Here is a 23,695-nt window from a genome sequence, read left to right as displayed (position 1 = left end):
TTAAATTTGATTCTATTTAAAAAAAATAAAAAAGTGTGGGGGTCTTTCAGCTACAAATAAACATGGCATCTGTCACAACTTATCAACTATGAAGCAGCAGATATAAATCAGCTCCAAACATGGCATCTGACACAACTTATCAACTATGAAGCAGCAGATATAAATCAGCTCCAGGTGATGTCGAAATTGATATGCTTGTGATTATATCAATCAACATATTTTATGCCAATCACTATTTAAATTGATAAAAAAAGACAAGATAACTGAATCGATATGCATGGATCATAATTAAATAAAAACGAGAATAGCCCCCCTTCCTTGACACTGTCGAGCAAGTTTCTATAATTACAGTGATTAACAAAAAAATTTTACAGGACTTCCTAAAGCAAGGCTACAAGAAAAAAACAATGACCAGAACTAAAACCTAACGTACAAAATCTTAAGACCTCTCACACTTGGAATTCCTGAGCAGGTTAACAATTCCTAAACGAAGCATATATCCTAAACTATATCCTAAAACAAAAAAAGTTCATCACTAAGAGACCACATCTCCCATTGGTTGCAAAGTCCTGTGAAAAGTGATACTAAACGAGGACCAAGGGCCAGCTTCTATGGTTTATTCCTCATTTGGATCGGCCTTTTGCTTCTTCCATTTGTAAGCCGCCTCCAGAATCTTCAAATTAGGCGCCATCGCAACTTCGTCAGGGAAAATATAATCAATATACTCCTCAAATCTGCAATAACAGACAAAACCCAAGTCAGATCATAATTCAATTATTACGTAAAGATTACCTTATATCAGGTGCAGGTGAGTGCAAACAGAGTGTACAGTACAGGTCTGCCAGGTTTAGCACCAGGCTTATTCAGTTAATGCTGGGTTTTATACTTCTGATTTTCCCTTCTCTTTGACCAAACTTTGGTATTAAACTTCAATTCAAAAGTCCTTGCCATATTACACCAATTATAAAGAAAAAAAAATAAACAACAGGAAAAAAACAATAACATACCAAAATTTTGATTTTGGTTCCCTAAAATTGACAGTTTGACAGATAAGTGTGATGCGGCACAGTGCTAATATAGGTTACATACATGAATACAAAATCATAGAACATGAACGAAAGAGACTATTCTTCCTTTTAATCAGTAAATAGGCATAAAAAATACATGTATGCTTGAGAAGAGAAAGAAAAGAAATAACAGTTTGAAGAGAAAGAACAGTGGTCTTTAATATAGTTATTTGCACTACTGAGTAATGCTAACAAAGGAGGGATACATACCCAGCAGGAGTGTCATCCTCTGTGGTAATAGCTCGCTTTCTCTTGACCTTTCTTGGAAGCTTCTTTTGTACTATGCTGACATCTCCCAAGGCACCAAAAGAACTTTCAACATTCAGCCACTCTTCTAGTAGCATGGCTCTCTCCTCCTTCAACTCTGGTTCATTGTGCCTGTAGTGCTCAAACGCCCTCTCAAATACAGCTATTCATTGAAGAAAAGGGAATATGTGATTAGATTATCTTCTCAATGATGTATTTGGCAGATAAATATAGTTTGGTTACAGGTGAGGTTATTTTTGGTACATTAATGACAAGGAGCTTGTTGTGTCAGATTGTTGCTAGTTATCTTCACTTCATAGCCAAGGATTACTGAGCAGGATCCCCTATTATTTCACCGTATCCTATTGGTTTGTACAGGAGTATTAAATTAAGAAGCCTATTACAGAAACTAATAAAGACCCCAAGCAGATACAAATTTATACAAAACTGGAACCAAGTAATCAACACAATGCAAATACCATCAAAAAGAGATAATTAACAAATAGAGGAATATACCTCGGCATTTCTGGATTCGGTCCAGCTGGCGTGCATTGAAAGCTTCAGAATCTTCTTCGGGAGGGTTCCCATTTTCGTCAAGTTCGTCAGTGTCAGCAGATGCCTCAAATTTTGCATAGCTAAGCCACACCTTGAGGTGCTTAGTTCGCTCCAGAAGACTCTCATATAGTTCTCTTGTATTCTCAAAATTTCTCTCAGAAATCTCAAAATCAATGTACGCCTGAATTGTACAAATAATTCACCCTTTATTAAAATATATCCTTTATGGTTTGGGGGGAAGGGGTGGGGATGGGCAGGTAAATTCAGCAGAACTCACTCAAGGAAACAAAATTAAACCATAGAATACCTACTATTTTAGGAATCAAGGATAACCATGTAGCTCAACACTTCAACGGTTCAACTGTTCAACTTAATCTTTCAAACTGAAATCCATAACCAAGGTTAACCAACTGTGCTGGTGCATCACCATACCGCCAGTTCTTAGTGTATAAAACAAATTTTGAAATGATTCTTTTACCTTCCAGAGTAACTCTGGCATGTCAAGAGCAGGCTGTTTAATGGCTTCTTTGTAGATTGCGCGGGCCCGCTCAGTTTCACCAAGAGAGCGCTCGAGTTCAGCGAATTTGGTCCATGCATAACAGTTCTCCATGGCCCACTCGAGGTACTTCATGTAGAGTCTTCTGCATCGGTCAATGTTGCCCAGTTGCAACTCTATTTCTATATACTTCTTGAAAATCTGAGTATTTCACATAAGAGGTAAGATAATCATAATTTATTATAGTTGTCACTGTCTGTAGTAACAAAAGCATAACAAGAATTCTGCAGCTTATGCTGTCCTAATTAGAAAAAATTGACTACTGATTGATAAATCTTTTTTAATTTTGCTTCAAACTGATACTGCATAAAAATGAATTAAACATAGCCAAAAGCAAGTAAAACTAATTTGAGATAGAAAACAAATCAACATGTAAATTCTTATACCTTGTCTTTCGGAGCAACACCGATTGCATTCCCTAAGATCCGCCGAGCACCATCAAGATTCTTCTGACGAATCTCAAACTGGGCAGCCAAGAGCCATATCTTAGCAAATGAAAACTTCTTGTGAGGTATCAGCTTAATGCACTCCCTGTATCATCAAAAGAAAAATCATTTGCATTACCAGTTCATCTAAACAAGTAATACATATTAATAAATTTTGAAATTATTTATGTAATTTATCTCAAACAATTGAGCACGTGCTATGAAGCAGTTCCATCTGAACAGAAAAATGGAGAAGTTTTAGACTGTATTTATCCTTCACACAAAATATATGGCCGAGCCTAAAAAAATGATAAACAGAAAGATACAAATAAGCTTCATGTAATGACAGTCACCGAAAAATATATACCTGTAAACATCCCTAGTGCGTTCTACATCTTGTGCATCTAGCTCCTCATACAATGCATAGTTTATCCACAGATAAATGTACCTCTGCCAATACCGCTTCTCCTCAGCCGGTGGTATGTTAGCTATTGCACGCTCATAAACTTCACGTACTGCTTCCTTGTTCCCAATCCCCTCTTCCAGTCTTGCATAATCAAACCAAGAGTCGTAGTTCAATGGATTTTTTCTCACCTCTTCTTCATATTGTAACCTCCTCTTCCCCACTATAGCATCATCTATCCCCTCTCTATCTCCGAATTGTTTCTCAAATGCCAAATATTTTTTATACAGATCTTCAGCCCTCGACTTAGGGACCCGGGCAAGGGAAAATTTGTATATGCACCGTGCCCTTTCAGTCTCCTTGCATCGCTCCTCAAATTCGGCAAAAGCAAGGAAGAGGGTTTCGGCATCTTCATCATCTGCTAGGAGGTCCGACGCACGCTCATATATGGCACGGGCTCGAGCAATCTCACCACGCTTCATCTCAAACTTGGCATACCGGATAAAGGATTCAGGCCGCGGGTGGCAGGCTATGAACCGCTCATGGATACCACGGGCCCGCTCTGTCTCACCATACCTGTGATGTGGAGTTAAGGTTGGTTAGAAATATGTTCAGATCTATCAGTAGAGCAAATATTCTGAGTTCTCAATATATTAAAAGAAATTGGTGCAAAAGGTGAAATTGGCTGCTAGAGGTACTGGTAGGTACAGGTTGGTGGTGATATGGACCTATTGGAACAGTAACTCTTTGAACCCTCAGTGTTTTCTTGCGAGATCGAAAGCCAAAATATGATGAATTGAGAGGGGCCTAACCAAGGAATATGTATTCCACAGGATTGTTCTTAACAAATAAAGCAGATACTGAAAAACAGATAAGGAAGCAAAACTTGTAACATACCTTAATTCAAATTTTATGTACGAGAGCCAGCCTTGTATGTCTGGTTGCCATTGCATCCACCTCTCAAACACTTGGCGAGCAGCCGGCACATTCCCCAATACCTCCTCCATGTGAATATATTTGTACCATAGCTGGTCTACACGTGGAAGTAGGGAAACGGCGCGGTCCCATACATTTCTGGCATGGTTCACAAAACGGTTTCTCATTTCGAAATCGGCGTATTTCAGCCATAGTGTGTGGCTCCTGTACAAAGTGAGGGGTAGGTAAAAATCATACAAGTGAAATAAAAAATAGCAGACTTCTGTATTAATATAAGGTTTGATGAAAAAGACATGACCTATCCTATCCTATCCTTGTTTGCAGAAAAGCTCAACTCTGCCCCGAAATAGCCAATGGGTATTCTAAATTTCCAAAGGACTAATTCTTTGGACCTTCAAATTATTTCTACAATGCAATTTACCTGTAATCCACCTCCAGCGCTCTTTCCCATACTGATCTAGCCCTGGCGAAATCCTTCTGGCTCTCCTCCCACTGAGCGTACTTCACCCATACCGAGATATTCCATCTAATCCTTCTAATAACATCCTCATACTCCTTTCGTTTCCTCAAGCGATAGTCCGCGAGCTCAGTAGGATCAGTGATTTTCTGCTTGGGTGGTCGGATCTCTGCCTCCTGCCTCTCTCTCGCCTCCCGTAGGATCTGCTCCGCTGTAATCTGAATTGGAGCAGGAGTTTTGTTCTTGACCCGCGTTGGACGGGGTAGTTTGACCTCCGTGTCCCGCTTCGTTAGGAAGCCGGGGGAGGGGTCGGTCTGATTCGCCATTGATGGCGTCGAGAGAGAAAGAGAGAGGGCTTCAAGGGTTATACTCCTCTCTGTAAAAAATGAGGAATGCATGGTTACTTCACAAAAGAAAAAATGACACTGAAGGAAAGGCTCCCGTACACATTTTAGGAGTGCATTCTTTTCTACTTTTTTTTTTTGGTCATTTTTTAAGGTCATAAATGAAATTACTTCAGTTATGTGGATCTTTTCTCTATAAAAAATGTTATACCTAACTAATCTCTTGTGTTTCTCACATTTACAGTGGTGATGGAACTCTATCAGCTTGAGGCTTGTGAAAAAAAAAAGTAAGCCTTTCTCATTGCATTTAAATTACCGGGATGTTTCATCTCTGGTTTTCCCATTGTTTTCTTTTTTGCTATTTTAACACTTTGCAATGACCATTTTTAAGAACTGGATACTATTGACCCCTGAACTATATGAAATTAGCAAGATTGCGTTGCAATTATATGAAATTAGTAAATCAACACCCCTGAAATAGATACTATTAACCCCACTGAGAACTAGATATTAGTGAAGAATCAAAAGAAGCAAAGCAAAAAACGATCAAAATGAAAACTTACCAGTTGCGATGTCCACCTTTCTTGAACTCAGCTTCTATGCTCTTCTTCTGCTCGTCTCCTACTCATGAAAAACCCTTGTCAGGCACCATAATGGCAAACCTTACATTATACACAAATCATGCTCATGAAAAAGAGAAAACACTAGAAATCAAAATGAAAACAAGAAAAACCGGTATCCAGCCATCTAGCATGTGAGATTTTATTGATTCTCAACCACAATAAAATCAACTCCAAGGAACTCTATGAATAATTGAGCTGACTGATACACTAAATTTCTTTCCAGTAAAAGGGGGTAAGACATCACAGTTGACAATTTTGACAAAAAATAACCAACTCAAAATTGAAAGGGGAAAGACATCAGAAAAGTATTTCGGTCATATCTGAAAAATGTTAGCATGCAGCGTGGATTGTTGAAGTTTAAAGAAATTTCTAAGAACAGTAAAAGCGACTAAGTGAGAGAGGTGAGGTGAGACCTGAGATCGACTGAGCTGACGAGGAGGCGAGGGATTTTGCAGATCTGGCGGAAAGAAGGAAAGGAGGAAAGGGATTTTGCAGTCCTGCTTGTTTAGTGCGGAGGCGGTCAGGCGGGACTGGAAGTGCGAGCGGCGGCGGCGGCGCACCTCCGGTGGTGAATTGGGGATTAGGTTTTAGGTTTATGGGGAGGAGGGATTGATTGGGGCTGTCGAATTCGAACTGGGGCCTGGGGAATTGGTTTTAATTAATTCAGTTCGCGCATCCCTACTCGGGACGAATTCCTATCCTCTGCATCAACTCAAAAAGAAATTAACTCAAGTTAATGTATTTAGACCGTCCATTCAACTTTAAGATTCGTGTAGAATCCGCACTAATATTAAGGATATGGAAGGGGACCAATAGACTCTATTTACAATCAGACGGCCCGGCCTAGATGCATTAACCCAAAGGATACTCTTTTGAGTTAGTGCAGACGATGTGGAATCACTGGGGACGGGGGATGGGGGACTGGATTAGCGAATGGGGGCAGCTATTTCAGAGCAAAAATTGAACTAGAGTATTTTGCTTGTGTACAGTTTTGCCTTGTTATTTTGAGACTTTTAGTTCGCAATATATATCGTTTCACAAAATATTATTAGAGTTTCAGAGAATATATATTAAAAAATATTTTTTTTTTTTTGAAAAAAAGGCTATAACAGCCCGTTCCATATATTGAAACTATTTGTAACTTACAGCATCAAGAAATGTTTTTAGTTGTACCAGTACAAGGGCATCATCCCACTGTACCACCACAAACAAAACAACTGAGCAAAGAAAACACAAAGTAAACTACTGGAGTTAACTAAGTGCACGCAGGCACTGTCAAAATGAGATATAGTAAGAGGAAAGTCTGTAGAAATCAAAGAACTAATAGTAGAATAAGTGCGCATATGCACTAAACTACTGAAAGAGATCAGTGTGTTAATCTTCATCGTCGTCGCCAGTCACCCAGTCCAGCATCAAGCAGTCTTCTGGTTCCAGCACTTGGATGGGAATTGCATCAATGTCCTGTGGCAGCCACATCTGAGTTGCTTCCAGAACTGCAGGTTCCACTGCTCCTGACCAATAAGAAACCAAAGAAACAATTTGTAAGACAATATTTCTACAAGTATATATAAAACTGTGATTAAAACATAAATCGTTACGGTGCTTCCAGATACTCCAAATCACCCCACAGACCACCAGAAGGAAAGCAGTTTTCTGTTTTTTGTTTAATTGGGTAGCAAACTGAAGTACATCAGAAAGAGAGGACCACTGTCTAGAATGCACCCGACAACTCCCCATCCAAAACCAAATGTGTTGGGCATAGTGACACTGAAAAAACAAGTGATTAGAATCTTCGATATGTTTACAAAACTGGCAAGAGAGGTCACCAGACTATCCTTTCTTGGAAAGGACTTTTTTTGTAAGGATTCGGTGTTTTTGGACTAACCACATGAATGCTCGGATTTTAGGTGGTACAGGGAGCTTCCACCAAAGTAAAGGGTAGTGGACTAACATACCTTGGAAATTGAGAAATTGATATAAAGATTTAACTGTAAACTTCCCATTTGAGTCCCATCTCCAAGCTAGTTGATCTAGATTGTGACTAAAGGACACAGTGCTTAAAAGTTGGAGGATGGATCCCCATTCTTGTAGTAAAATGCCAGTTAAGTTTCTTCTGAATTTCATAGCCCCCCCTTGGGTTGCAACCATCTCTTGTACAGTCAACTGTGGAGTGGTACACACTTCATACAATTGAGAGAATCTACTCATAAGAGAACAATTTTCATACCAAAGGTCTTGCCAAAATAGAACCTTTCCTTGACTGCCAGGGACCATTGTGGTACAAGATTTTCCCAAATGTTCTTTTTTTATAACAGCTTGCCAGAAGGAAGAGAAAGGCAAGGCTGGTGTCAATGAATAATATTTGAGGTGGATAACTGTTTTCCAAAGTGCTTGGTAAGTGGGATCTCGAAATTTCCACCACCATTTGAGTAATAAAGCAATGTTCATTTGGTGTAAATCTAGTATCCCCATGCCCCCAAATTGTTTGGCCATACAAAGCGTAGCCCAATTACACAAAGCATATTTTCGTTTGGTACTAGTACCCTGCCAGAGAAAAACCCTTCGAACCTGATCAATTTTTTTGAGTACTTGTTGGGGAATTGAGTATAAAGATAAGGTATACAAGGGGACAGCTGACACGACTGCATTCACTAGTGTAAGTCTACCTCCTAAAGACAATAGCTGTCCTTTCCAGTTCTGCAATTTATTTGAAATTTTATCTATGATGAACCTCCAATCAGCCACTGACAATTTCTGGTTATGCAAAGGAACCCCTAGATATTTAAAAGGAAAGGAGACAAGTTTACATCTAAACAAATCAGCTAAGTAGTGGGCTGTTGGGTCATCCAGATTAATAGGATAGAGTTCTGTTTTATCTAAATTCATTCTAACCCCTGAAATACCTTCAAAGATAACCATAGTCCACCATGCTGTAAGAACACACTGGGGTGTTGCTTGAAGAAAAAGAACTGTATCATCAGCATAGTGGGCATTGGTTAAAGCTTTATTATTCACACAAGAAGGACCCAGTCCCACTAATTTTCCAGCCTCTCGCCCAGTTTTAAAAAGCTTGCTAAGGGTATCCGCAGCTAAAATGAATAAGTAAGGGGAAAGATGATCTCCTTGTCTCACTCCCCTCTTACAAAAGAAATAGGGAGTGAGATGCCCATTGATGTTCACGCACGATTGGGAACTGTACAGCCATGTTTTCATCCAAGAAACCCAAATAGGATGAAAACCTCTGCTGCACATTAAAGAGATTAGATAATTCCAGTTAATCTTGTCGTAAGCCTTTAAAAAATATTATTTGTAAAGTGTTGTTATTATATTTGATTTCAAATGATTATTTCTTTCATTTTCACCGAACGTAATAATGGAATAAAATAGTACTAGAATGGCAGAAAATCGCCTTCCAAAATTGCAAACCAAACACCCATCTAAAGACCTTATTTTTTTTTCCTAATTAAATGTTGAAAGAAATAGCTTGTCCATTAAAATAGTAATGTGATTCTTTGTTTACTTTGTTGCCATGTTTTATGTTACCTTTTTTTTTTTTATCAAAATTTTCTTATAGTTTTTGAGCTTATTGTTTCTCTTTGTGCAAGTATCTTCAAGCTGTGATCCAGAAAGTGGTACACTGAGGGAGGGGAAAGGAGAATCATTGATTCACTATGCGGAGGTAAGATTTCACCAGACCGTATTTGACCGGTGTCGTTCATTCGCTCCAAAAAGAAAGAAATCGGAGAGAGAGCGAAGGAAAGCGACACTGTGCAGAGGAGAAGCTACACGATGCTTTGACGAAATACTTCACCCCCGCCTTCTAAAACACAACCTTAAATTCTTCCATCATAAATGCTGAAGAACTCATTGTACAAAAGCAAATCGGCAATAGTTGATCAAACTGAATATAAGATACTCGTAAGTGATTTGTTTGATTATTGAATTAAATTCGTAAATATATTTTAATTTTCTTTTTACAATATAATCTCTAAAAATGAGTTTATTAAAACTTCTATAGTGATGAATTAATCTTTAAAAATGAGTTTATTGTTTTTCTTTTTGTAAATATACGAAGATGATATTAAAGAATGATATGCTGTCTTGAATGCAAATTCATGTATTTTTTATATAAATTTAAGTCTTGATATTTAAAATTGTATGATTCGATGTTGATTTTTAAATTTATTTATTTGAGAATGCATTATTTATTTTAAAATAAAATGTTTTTCTGTTATTTTATATAAGATACCTGAAAATAGTTCACAACTTTATACCAGTGTTGAAAAAAATGTCAGATTAGTTGTCGGCGGTGATTAAACCATTATGAATTTTTTCGACTAATCAGTTGATTATTTCCAATTAATTCTGCACTAAATTGATGCTACCAATATAATCTTATTTTTCTATGCATAAATTATAGCTAGCTTGCATAAAAGGTGTATTCTATTTGTATTGCTTGTATTATATTATATAATAAGTATATTATTTGAGTATAATATTTTATTTACATAGTTTTTTTACATAATTTTATTTATACATATTGATGAATTAGTACTGATGTAAATCTTTTACATATCGTTCCAAACAGTTATATTATTAATACCGAAATTTTTATAAATACCCAAAATAATTAACAAATTACGGAATCTATCCTCTTTTTGATGAAAATTCGAAAACTAGCCAATCCGGTTAACCGGAAATGTGGAAATGTGTTTTTTTTAAATGGAACAAAACCGGTTAATGGTGCACCGGTTTTGGCCTTTTTTTTTTTTGAAAACAGAAATTTTTTATTTTTTGTATTAAAATATTAGAAATATTGAATATATTTATTTGAAAATAGATGGAATAAAATATAATTTGATTTATTAGAAAGACTGCAACAAATAATTCGGATCAATATTTTTCAGGTCGGATTTTTCGCGGTTGTAAGAAAAATTAATATATTTCTTTATGTGTTATTGTAAAAAAATAAAGATGCTTAGATTCTGAGTTATTGATCCCGGTTCAAAAGTCACTTCTAGGTAATACAGAAAATATTGTGATCTTTCTAGTACATTTAATTTATTAAAAGTTGTATCTATTTTTAGAATTCTTTTTGAATAACAACTATTAAATAAATTAAAGTTTTTATTTTTTTTTCAAAAATAGATACAACTTTTAATAAATTAAATGTACTAGAAAGATCACAATATTTTCTGGATTACCTAGAGTGACTTTTGAACCGGGATCAATAACTCAGAATCTAAGCATTTTTATTTTTTTCCAATAACACATAAAGAAATATATTAATTTTTTTTACAGCCGCGAAAAATCTGACCTGAAAAATATTGATCCGAGTTATTTGTTGCAGTCTTTCTAATAAATCAAATTATATTGTATTTCATCTATTTTCAAAGAAATATATTCAACATTTGTAATATTTTAATACAAAAAATAAAAAATTTCTGTTTTAAAAAAGAAAAGAAAAAGAAAGGCAAAAACCGGTGCACCATTAACCGGTTTTGTTCCATTTAAAAAAAAAAGCACATTTCCACATTTCCGGTTAAGCAATAACCGGACCCATTTTCACTATTCCGGGAATTGGGCCACCGGAAAGAAGGGCCCAATCCGGTTATTGGTTAACCGGATTGACTAGTTTTCGAATTTTCACCAAAAAGGGGATAAATTCCGTAATTTGTTAATTATTTTGGGTATTTATAAAAATTTCGGTTATTAATAAGTTTTAATATATTCTTATTAAATTATACAACTAAAACAAACATTTTAGAGTATAAAATATAATGTCACATATAAAATTGGTCAACTAAAAGATAATATAATAATAAACTTTGTTCCAAAAAATATTTTTCTCGTAAAACATGGTATATATAATCCAATATTGAAAGAAAGATTTCAATAAAGAAAATAAGACATGATTAATTGTTGGTAGGAGAAAGATCTCAAAACCAATATTGACATATTTCCATGTGTTTCTTGTAAACCATATTTAATCAAACAATGCCTGGCACTAGCAGTTTAGGGTTTATTATTATTGTAATTATAAATATTATTGTTTAAATAGTTACATATACATCTACAGTTTCATGCCAATAATTTGGCAAAATGGACACATATATATGTAGACCAAACTTTGCAAGACTTGATTTTTAAAAAATGAAATTTTGTTCTCTCTCAGCTCAATCTACATAGTTACAAGACTTCTCATAGTACAATATTGGTGCAATTGACAAGCATGCTGATCTGAAGATTAATATTTTTGTTTTTGTTACACTTTTCTCATATTTAACATTTACAACTTAGATCATAGTCTCCAAATATTTTTCGAAATTACATTACCAAAAACTAATTACTACACTGAGTGAGCCGCGTGGCCAAATTATAGTCTATATAAAAAGGTGATTTCATTCACATGAAGAATGTAAAAAAATTTAGAATATTTTAAGAGATTGTACGAAAATAATACGAGAGAACAAAAAATTAAATTAAAGAAATACTTCAAAATATTTGAACATTATTTCAACAAATTAATATTCTTATTCTACGAGAATATCTCGTAATTATAAAAAGTAATCAAATGAGTATTCAGTCAATATATTCACTCGTAAAAATATTTGAACATTATTTCAACAAACATTCTTATAACTTATTGTTGGTGTCACTTTCATAATAGCAGATATGAAGTTTGTTAAAAGTAATTAATTGAAAGAGGAGGGTTCAAATGCCTCCATGTTTTTGTGCCTCCATCATGCCACCATCTCTCTCCATCATTTTCAAAGTTCAAACAGTCAATCCGAACTGCTCAATCTAACCTCCATACTAAAATATGTTTGGAGACCAAATTTTATATTTTTAGGAATTTTTTTACTATTTTTTTAGATAGGTACAAAAATACTGTTTTTAGATGGTTCAGATTTACTGATTTTGTACCTATCTAAAAAAATAGTAAATTTTTTTCTAAAAATATAAAATTTGGTCTCCAAACATATTTTAGTATGGAGGTTAGGTTGAGCGGTTCGGATCGACTGTTTGAACTTTGAAAATGATAGAGAAAGATGGAGGCACAAAAACATGGAGGCATTTGAACCCTCCTCTAATTGAAATAAGCAAATATTATTACGTTACTTTGATGCAAAGAGAAAAATGGTCATTAATTGTTAAATTGCAATAACATATTTCGACATTGCTCCTTACAATATACATCCCAACATGTACTTAAAATGTCAAAAGAAAAAAAGAAGAAGGTGATATTAGTGATTGAGAGAGAAATGATTAATAAATTACTCTTTGAACTTCATACAGTTGATTTTATCTTTAATAGCGAAAGAAAAAGAGAGAGAGAAAGCCACTACAACAAAGTAGATATTTTTTGCGAGGGAAAAAGTGTATTTATGACGGTAGTCCGTCGTAAAAAGTACCGTCGCAAAAAGAAAAATCTGAACAATGAGGATAGTTCATTGCAAAAAGTCACTTTTGCTGATGGCTCAATTGGGAGTTATCGAGGAGCACAAGATGCAGCAAAACTAATCTGGATTCGTCTAACTAATGGAATTGGATTTTATCCAAAGGGCTTTAGACGAAAACTTAATAACCCTGAATGACTCTGTAAATCTAAACCATCCATGTAAATTTTAACACAGATCGAACGATTCACAAGTGACTTTGGATGAGGTTTTGTCCAAAGCGCTTTGGACAAAAACTCCACCCCTAACTAATTAGTATATAATTATATATAGGGGTGTTCAAACGGTTCGGTTTTATCAGTTTTGGACCGAACCGAATTAGTTCGGTTATTTCGGTTTATTGGATCGGTTCGGTTGGCTTTTCAAAACTGAATTATAACTTCGGTTCGGTTCGGTTTGAAAATTTTCAAAACCGAAATAACTGAACCGATCGAACTTTCATATAATATGAATTTGATCGGAACCACCCCGGTTTATTTCTTAATCAATTGCTTTAAATACTTGATTTATTTCTAAATATCTTAGTTTATTTCTTAATACTCCGGTTTATTTCTTAATATACTTCGGTTTATTATAAATAAATTGTTTTAAATAAAAAAATTAATATATTTCGGTTTGAACCGAACAAACCAAAATAAAACTTCAGTTCGATTCAGTTCGGTTGCAATGCTAATTCGGTTCAGTTCTATTTTTAAAACCGAATTATAACTTTGGTTTGCCAAGTTCGGTTCGGTTTCAACCGAACCAAACCGATGAACACCCCTAATTATATATGTTGCTCCTCTTATATGTCTAACATTTCCAATCCGGCTCAAATGCAGCGGATCAATATGTTAGATATTCCTTTTCCTCTATCGTTTTATTTATATATTATAACATGCATGATTGTTGTTTTGTATGGACTGGATTAATTTTATTTTTTTTGTGTCAAAATAGGGATCTATGTCCCTATATGCTTTATTCACGAAGATAAGTTCAAAACATTCAGTACCGTTCGGCAATATGGATTAAGAGGTGAAGGATTAAGAGCTTAAAGAGCGCTAAGTCGTTAAGGAACTCATGTTAGACAAGTAAAAGATTAAGATGAAAGATGGATTAAACATAAAAAAAATCTACTTTATTATGTGACAAGAGACAAAGACCAATATACTCCCATTCTAAATTGTTATATAACATTATTGACACGGTAATTAATTCATTGTTATTCACATTATATTGCATTTAAATTAATTTCAGAAAATGAATTTTAGGAATGAGTACCGGAGACATATTTCAGAAAATGGATTTTAAATTAACCATACATACTGGTACATATCGTGTGGCATCTGGTACAGATGCAATCTTAAAACACAAACAAGCATTTTTTTTTCAATTTAAGTTCATATTTTATTTGACTTTTTTCAAAAAGTGCAAATTGCTAAAAATTGAGTTATAACTCTTATACAAATATACAGATGCTTTTTGTCAATAGTTTGGTATCTGACTTTTTTTCGGTAATATCTCTTATACAAATCAGAAAAGATGGACAAAATAGAAAAATTGAGGAATGCATACAACATAATTGAACCAATTTATCCTTTGTCGTTCTATATTATATTTTCTTATCAATGCTAGCAGTTCTAGTCAAAACAAAACAATAAGTAAAGCGTATCAGTACTGAATCCTCATCTAAAAAAATATCTTCTATTGGACCAATACCGAATACCAAACTATTGACAATTTTGGCCCTACCAAAAATGCATGAAATTGAGAAGGCAATGAATTTTCTACATGACCTGATTTTTAAAGAGCATCAACAGGTGAAATTTAGAAGGCAATGGATTTTCTACATGACATGATTTCTAAATGGCATCCTGATGTCATGACCATTTCTAATAAAAATCTCTTTCCCTTCTAACCAGTTACAATATCCTTAAACTAATGTTAAAAAAAATTCAAAATTGGATACATCTAGATACACATTCAACTTAATTTTAGTGAGAAATAGTGACTACCAGTACTGGTACAGGGGTAAACCAGTATTAATTTCAATACAAAGAATTAAAAAAGGCTGCAACAAACCAACTATCATAGTTATATTCAATAGCCAGCAATAAAAATTTCAATACAAATTTCATTCCATGCTTATCACAATCATAATTCTTGTATCGAGTGGGATCCTTCTACATAATTAGCATAAAAGTTCATAATAAAACAATAGCCAAGATTTTTTGTTACATATCAGCATTAATTCCAGGTATTAGAGGTGCTACTTTTACCCGATTATCCCGATCCGATTCGGAACCGAACCGGATCCGATCCGAATCCGATTAATTTGGATATGGTATGGTTTAAAAAATATAACCGGTTAAATTATGGACACATGTAGAAAGAGTAAGACACAAAATGCTGATATGTAACAAAAACTCTTATCCTAGATTCTTGCTGTTGAGATCAATTGAATTAATAAACAACAACTGGATAACATATTATCAGTCAAGTAGTTTTTAAAATATAGTAATATACCTCTATGTAGATAAAGACAGGTAAGAAGAGGCTCAAGCACACAACTAAAAACCAGAGGTTTACTGGTGGTGATTTTCGTAATAAACTGGCAAAGGAGCAGAAATTTGGCATTATATTCCAAATTTTAGCAAAAAAAAAAAAAAAAAAACACATAAAACTGAAAATCAGGATTGAGCCTAACATCATGACCTACAACAGCTTTATAGATGGGTTGTGCAAGAATAGTGAAGTTGAGAAGACATTGGATTTTGTAGATATCAAAGGCAGTTCCATAACGTGTACATGGGCTATGGAAGAAAGGTGTAAATTAACAACTATTGGATTTTCTAAAAGTCATGATTTTCAAGGGGCATGAGCCAAAATGGTATAAGTATAATGTTGTGTCCTATAGCTCTGTTATACATGGTTTGTGCAAAAACGGTGAAATTTGGTGACCTAATGAGCCTAGGTCACGATAAATTGAGCATGTACATCAGATTTCAGAATTTAGTTTTGTAAAATAAAAAATAAAAATGAGAGATTACCACGACACGTGTTAAAAGAGTATGGCACAGAATTAAAGCAGAACTCTTATCCTAAATTCCTGTTGTTCATGGCAATGGAAATAATAATAATCTATAAATAGACTGTATATGATCAGTCAAGTGGTTATTTATAAAAAAAATAGAATGTATACCTCTATGAGAGAGATAGAAGTGAAACCCAGAGAGAGGTGACACGAGACGCTCACCCGGTACCGGAACTGAGGGTAGGAAAATGATATTTGTTCTTATGCACTCGGAAGGAGAAGAGAAAGGAAGGAGAGGTAACTGAGGAAAGGAGGAAGTATATATAAGGGTAACACAATGGTCCCATACTAACTTTCAGATTAAACTAAAACTATAGAGAATGATTCAAAGAGTGCGCGCCAAGTGAGATACATTAAATAGTGTCTAAATTTAGGAATAAATAAAGTTCTATCCTTGAATTTTTGTATGTGTCCCTACACGAGGATATATAGGTAACAGTTAGAAATCAATTATTCTCTTGTTCTTGTTACTCTTTGATAGGAAATGCATATTTGTTGCTTTTATTTTTTGGTTGTGTCTATTACATTGTCTTGATGTATATATCCTTCAAACTAAAACAATTAATTAAAAAGTTGGCCATGCGCTTCTTAATTACATTTTTTTATATTATTTTGCATTTGTGACCCAAGATGTCTTCCCATCAAAACGATTTTGGTAGTATGTCTTGACTTAGACCTCCAAATGCAATTTTCTTTTATATTCTACAACTTTCTTTTTTTATAGTTAAAAAACAACAACTTAAACTTAATAAAATGTATTGTGCAGGTTTTGATGCATTCTATGATTCTTTGCATTTTGATGCTAATTGTACAGAACATTATTATTATTTTTTTATTTTTCGTTTTTGCATATTATGGCAATTGATACGGTCACAGGTCAGGTTCACAGCCTAGTGCTTCGTTTAGGCTGATTGATTCAGCACAAGCGGGACCCATTTGCTTCCACACAAGAAATCTTTAAATAATTAAATGTTGGTTCCTAAAAATAATTGAAATCAATTCGCAGCTGCTTTACTGTTTGCAATTCTGAATCTCTAGTAATATTTTTTGAATCAAGATAAGAATAATTTTATAAATAAAAAAATTACGAGAGTGCAAATGCATCGTGTCTTTCATACCTCATATTCTTTATTCTTATTTTTTAAGTTCAAATAGTCAATCAAAACCGATCCAACATAATCTCAATATTAAAATGTGTTTTAGAACATTTTTTACTATTATTTAGATAAGAACAAAATTTTGTTTTTGGATGGACCATAATCAACAATTTTGTACATAAAATAGTAAACGATTTCAAACAAAATATAAAATTTGGTCTTCAAGTACATTTTAATACGGAGATCATGTTGATCAGTTCGGATTGATAATTTGATCTTTGAAAACAAAAATAAAGAATGTTAGACACAACAAGGCATAAAAAACATGACGTCTTTTATCCATCCTCACTAAAAAAATTGAACACATTATCAGTCTTATAAATTAGTTGCGTCAATTTTCATATAATTAAACATACTTAACAATAGTTGTATTGTGGTGTTGTGCAAAATTAAATAATTTCCGATACTTCATTTTCATTTCTCAAATTCGAAATACGAAGGTGTCGATATAACATAGATATTGAACTCTTCTCGAAGTCAGATTTTATACATTTTTTAGATTTTTATTTTTCTTCTTTGAAACAGAGAACCGAATGTCAAGAAGAAAGGTTAGTTGTACAAGTAAAATTTTGTGTGTCCATAGAACAGATGAAATTTTTAGGGACAAGAAAGGTGTGGAGGTCTTTCAGCTACAAATGAATAAGGCACCTCTCACAACTTATCAACTGCGAAGTATTTGAGATATAAATCAACTTCAGTAGATGTCGAAATTGATATGCATGTGATTATGTCAATCAACATATTTCAGGCCTTTTTATAATTACAGTGACTAAGCGTTGAAAATTTACACGAGTTTCTAAAGCAAGACTACCGTAAAAAAAAATAAAAAAAAAATAAAAAAGTGAGCAGAACTAAAACCTAATGTATAAAATCTTAGACCTCACACTTAGAATTTGTGAGCAGATTAACAATTCCTAAACCTAAAACAAAAAAAAGTTCATAGCTAAGAGATCATATCTTCCCTTGGTTGCAAAGCCCTGAAAAGTGATACCGAACGAGGACCACGGGCCAGGTTCTATGGTTTAGTCCTCATTTGGATCAGACCTTTTGCTTCTTCCATTTGTAGGCTGCCTCCAGAATCTTCAAATTAGGCGCCATCGCAACTTCGTCAGGAAAGATATAATCAATATACTCCTCAAATCTGCAATAACAGACAAAACCCAAATCAGATCATAATTCAATTATTATGTAAAGATTACCTTATATCAGGTGCAGTTTAAGTGCAAATATTCAATTAATGCTTGCTGGGTTTTTAACTTCTGATTCTCCCTTCTCTTTTGACCAAACTTTGGTATTAAACTTCAATTCAATCCTTGCCACATTACATCAATCTTTTTATACAGAAAAAAGAAAATAAACAACAGGAAAAAAACAATAACATACCAAAATTTTGATTTCGGTTCCCTAAAATCAACAGTTTGACAGACAAGTGTGATTTGGTACAGTACTAATATAAGGTTACATACAGGTTCATAGCAGCATGAACGAAAGACTTATTTTTAATCAGTAACTAAGCATAAAAATATATGTATGCTTGTAAAGAAAGAATGGTTTGAAGAGAAAGAACAGCGGTCTTTATTACTTAATACTGATATGTACTACTTATGACTGGGACCAATATTGCTATTTTGTACACACTGAAGAATGCTAACAAAAAAGGGGTAGTACATACCCAGCAGGAGTATCATCCTCTGTGATAATAGCTCGCTTTCTCTTGACCTTTCTTGGAAGCTTCTTTTGTACTATGCTGACATCCCCTAAGGCACCAAAATTACTTTCAACATTCAGCCACTCTTCTAATAGAATGGCTCTCTCCTCCTTCAGTTCTGGTTCATTGTGCCCGAAATGCTCGAACGCCCTCTCAAATACAGCTGGTTCATTAAAGGAAAGGGAATATGATTAGATTCTCTTCTCAATGATGTATTTGAGGTTGTTTTTGGTACATAATTGACATGGAGCTGGATGTGTCAGATTGTTACTTACTAGTTATCACGACTTCATAGCCAAATATTACAGGGCCTAATATTTCATTGCATCCTATTGGTTTGTACAGGAAATGGTAAACATTGGTATAAAATTAAGAAGCTTATTACAGAAACTAAAAAAGACCCCAAGCAGATACAAATATAAAACAAAACCGGAACAAAATCAGATAAATACAATGCAAATACCACCAAAAAGAGATAATCAACAAATAGAGGAATATACCTCGGCATTTCTGGAGTCGGTCCAGCTGGTGTGCGTTGAAAGCTTCAGCATCTTCTTCGGGAGTTTCATCAAGTTCCTCAACGTCAGCAGATGCCTCAAATTTTGCATAGCTGAGCCACACCTTGAGGTGCTTCGTTCGCTCCAGAAGACTCTCATATAGATCTCTTGTATTGTCAAAATTTCTCTCAGAAATCTCAAAATCAATGTAGGCCTGAATTGTACAAATAATTCACCCTTCATTAAAAATATCCTTTATGGTTTTTTTTTTTGGGGGGGGGGGGGGAGGGGGGGGAGGAGGGGAGGTGGCAGGTAAATTCAGCAAAACTCACCCAAGGAAACAAAATTAACAAGTATAGAAAATATATATCTACACACTGTAGGTGCATTCAGGCAATATTTTACGAATCAAGGATTATCATGTAGCGCGGATCCTACCAGGATCAGACCTAAATATTTTGAAATATGTACTTTAGTTAAACACTTCAACTGTGCAACTTAAATCTTTGAAACGGAATTCCATAACCAAGATTAACCAACTGTGCTGGTGCATCACCATACCGCAAGTTCTTAGCAAATAAAACTAAAACTTAGAAGTGATCCCTTTACCTTCCAGAGTAACTCTGGCATGTCAAGAGCAGGCTGTTTGATAGCTTCCTTGTAAATTGCACGTGCCCGCTCAGTTTCACCAAGAGAGCACTCCAGCTCAGCAAATTTGGTCCATGTATAACAGTTCTCCATGGCCCACTCTAGGTACTTCAGGTAGAGTTTTCTGCACCGGTCAATGTTGCCCAGTTGCAACTCTAGTTCTATATACTTCTTGAAAATCTGAGTATTTCACAAAAGATGTAAGATAATCAAGATATATACCTATAAGCAAATTCTTATATAAAGACAACCAAAAGAAAGTCACTCCCAAAACATTTTTCTGTCTGTAGTAAAAAGCATAACAGGAGTTGTGCAGCTTATGCTGTCCTGATTTTAAAAAATTGACCACTGTTTTCTGTTTGATATAATATTTTTTTAATTTTGTTTCAAACTGATACTTCATAAAAATGAATTAAGCAAAACCAAAAGCAAGTTAAAGAACAGAAAGCGAGTAAAGCTGATTCGAGATAGAAAAAAAATGAACAAATAAATTCTTATACCTTGTCTTTTGGGGCAACGCCAATCGCATTACCTAAGGTTCGTCGAGCAGCATCAAGATTCTTCTGACGAATTTCAAACTGGGCAGCCAAGAGCCATATTTTAGCAAATGAGAACTTCTTGTGAGGTATCAGCTTAATGCACTCCCTGTATTATCAAAAGAAAAATCATTTGTATTACCAGTTCATATAAAATATTAGGAAAATTTGAAATTATTTCTGTAATTTATCTCAAACAATCGGGCACATGGTATGAAGCAGTTCCATCTGAATAGCAAAATGGAGATATATTTAAGTCCATATTTATCCTTCACATAAAATTAATGGCCAAGCCAAAAAAAATGATAAACAGAACAATACAAATAAGCTTTATGTAATGACAGTTACCAAAAAACATGTACCTGTAAACATCCCTAGTGCGTTCTACATCTTGTGCATCTAACTCCACATACAATGCATATTTAATCCACAGATAGATGTACCTCTGCCAATACCGCTTCTCCTCAGCCGGTGGTATGTTAGCTATTGCTCGCTCATAAACTTCACGTACTGCATCCTTGTTCCCAATCCCCTCTTCCAGTCTCGCATAATCAAACCAGGAGTCATAGTTCAATGGATTTTTTCTCACCTCTTCTTCATATTGTAACCTCCTCTTCCCCATCACAGCGTCATCTATCCCCTCCCTATCTCCAAATTGTTTCTCAAATGCCAAATATTTTTTATATTCGGCAAAAGCAAGGAAGAGGGTTTCAGCATCTTTATCATCTGCTAAGAGGTCTGTTGCACGCTCATATATGGCACGAGCTCGAGCAACCTCACCACACTTCATCTCAAACTTGGCATACCGTATAAAGGATTCAGGCCGTGGGTTGCAGGCTATCAACCTCTCATAGATGCAACGGGCCGTTCTGTCTCACCATACCTGTGATGTGGATGAGTTAAGGTTGGTTAGCATTAAATTGCAACAGCAGGTGAAGATCTATCAGTAGTGCAAATATGTTGAGTTCGCAATATATTAAAAGAAAGAGGGGCAAAACGTGAAGTTGGCTGCAAGAGTTACTGGTAGGTACAGGTTGGTGGTGAGATGGACTATTGGAACAGTAACTCTTTGAACCCTCCATGCTTTCTTGTGATGTCGGAAGCCAAAATATGATGAATAGGATAATTGAAGCTGTTCTTTGAACAGATTTTTCTGGCTATATACACTTCAATTCCAAATAGAAACTTTTTTAGCTCATAACTCTAAAAGCAAAGAGGGCCTAACCAGGGATTACGTATTCCACAAGATTGTTCTTAATAAATAAAGCAGGTAGAAAGAAAAACTTATAACACACCTTAGTTCAAATTTGATGTAGGAGAGCCAGTATTGTATGTCTGGTTGCCATTGCATCCACCTCTGAAACACTTGGCGAGCAGCCGGCACATTCCCCAATACCTCCTCCATGTGAATGTATTTGTACCATAGCTGGTCTACACGTGGCAGTAGAGAAACAGCACGGTCCCATACATTTCTGGCATGGTCCACAAAATGGTTTTTCTTTTCGAAATCGGCATATTTCAGCCATAGTGTGTGCTCCCTGTACACGGTGAGGGGTAGGTAAGAATCATACAAATGAAATAAAAAAATAACAGAATTCAGTATTCAATTAAGGTTTGAGCAAAAAGACAAGCCCTATCCTTGTTTGCATAATAGGCCCAAGTCTGCCCCAATATAGCCAATGGGTATTCTAAGTTTCCAAAGGACTATTCTTTCGACCTTTAAATTCTTTTCTAGACAAGTCTGCTATCCTATATTTTTCCCAATACCATTGCTTGTTTTAGATTTAGTGTCTCACTAAACAATATTATAATTGGTAATGAAGAGGAATGCGACAAAGCATACAAAGAAAAGAATTCAAATAACAAATGTGAATGAGCAAACTGTACAGTAAACAATTAAATAAACATGATCCACTAGCAAAAATCATTAAATAATTGCACACGAGGCATGTGGCACTGGACCACTAAATTACCTGTAATCCACCTCCAGCGCTCGTTCCATTACCGATCTCGCTCTGGCAAAATCCTTCTGGTTATCCTCCCACCGCGCGTATTTCATCCATGCCGAGCTATTCCCTCTTCTCCTTCTAATATCATCCTCGTACCCCTTTCTCTTCTTCAAGCGGCAATCAGCAAGCTCGGTAGCATCATTGATTTTCTGCTTCGGCGGTCGGATCTCCACCTCCTGCCTTTCTCTTGCCTCCCGTAGGATTTGTTCTGCCGTAATCTGGATCGGCGCAGGGCTTTTGTTCTTGACCCGCGTCGATCGTGGTAACTTGACCTCCGTCTGATTAGCCATTGATGGCGTCGAGAGTAAAAAGAGGGCTTCGAGGGTTGGGGTTTAGGGTTAGAGAATGCTCGTTATTGCATCAAATAATCTGATGCAATAGAAGAGAATTCAATAGAGTTAAATTTTAATTGAATTTTTATGATCAAAATGGATAAATACATCACAAGAATTCATTCACAAGTAATAAACAAGTTCCCTCAATTTTCTCTTTATTTACTTATGTCACAAAACTCTAATTTAGAGTTTCTTCGGAGTGATGGAGAAGACAATAAAACAAAAATTGATATTACATTTCGATAATAATAGTAAAAATGTAGTAGATAACTTACTTAATCGGAGGTAATTGAAACAGTTGTCGCACTTTTTCACCCTCTGATCGAAAAGCTTCTCTAAAGTGGAAAACGCAAATCAGAAAGAGAATGGACGTCGCTTCGGCTGATCGAAACAAAGAAGCAAACGAGAGAAGAAAAGATTTGTCACACTTATTCGTGGGCGTGGAGGTGGCCAGAAATATGCGTTTGTTTTGCTCTCTCTGTATCTCTCCTCCTTGATAAGGAGCTTAAGCTTAATGTCTAGATCCTGCAAAGATTCTTATTTACTGTTTTTTTGGTGGAATGATGCTCAGTCATTGAATTTTCAGATCGCACCCTTCAGTTAAATAATCTGTCTTCCTTTAATTAAATATATTCTTTATATGTGTAGAAATCTATATTT

At 35.1% G+C, this 23,695-nt stretch overlaps 1 protein-coding gene and 1 pseudogene across 3 annotated transcripts; both read right to left on the bottom strand.

The window, feature by feature from the left end:
• Positions 1-261: 261 nt before the first annotated feature.
• Positions 262-6,235, bottom strand: LOC144571458 (uncharacterized). 2 transcript variants are annotated; one of them, XM_078320742.1, is made up of 10 exons: positions 6,026-6,235; positions 5,553-5,610; positions 4,610-5,021; positions 4,150-4,392; positions 3,217-3,828; positions 2,811-2,955; positions 2,347-2,565; positions 1,830-2,049; positions 1,278-1,476; positions 262-734 (listed from the first exon to the last, which is right to left on the bottom strand). In XM_078320742.1, the coding sequence occupies exons 3-10, from the start codon at positions 4,969-4,971 to the stop codon at positions 617-619; spliced, it is 2,118 nt and encodes a 705-aa protein (XP_078176868.1). In that variant the 5' UTR covers positions 4,972-5,021; positions 5,553-5,610; positions 6,026-6,235; the 3' UTR covers positions 262-616. The 2 variants fall into 2 exon arrangements, with proteins under 2 accessions (XP_078176868.1, XP_078176869.1); XM_078320743.1 differs by lacking the exon at positions 6,026-6,235 and having other exon boundaries at positions 5,553-5,632.
• An 11,819-nt stretch (positions 6,236-18,054) lies between these two features.
• Positions 18,055-23,421, bottom strand: LOC144571531 (uncharacterized; annotated as a pseudogene). Its single transcript, XR_013517528.1, has 9 exons — positions 23,311-23,421; positions 22,665-23,069; positions 21,987-22,229; positions 21,054-21,574; positions 20,656-20,800; positions 20,117-20,335; positions 19,511-19,721; positions 18,975-19,173; positions 18,055-18,443 (listed from the first exon to the last, which is right to left on the bottom strand). The product of XR_013517528.1 is annotated as an uncharacterized LOC144571531 (transcript).
• Positions 23,422-23,695: the final 274 nt, after the last annotated feature.

Source organism: Carex rostrata, chromosome 19, assembly GCF_964058835.1.
Source record: "Carex rostrata chromosome 19, lpCarRost1.2, whole genome shotgun sequence".
In the NCBI taxonomy this organism is placed as follows: Eukaryota; Viridiplantae; Streptophyta; class Magnoliopsida; order Poales; family Cyperaceae; genus Carex; species Carex rostrata.
This window is presented reverse-complemented; position numbering and strand designations above follow the sequence as displayed.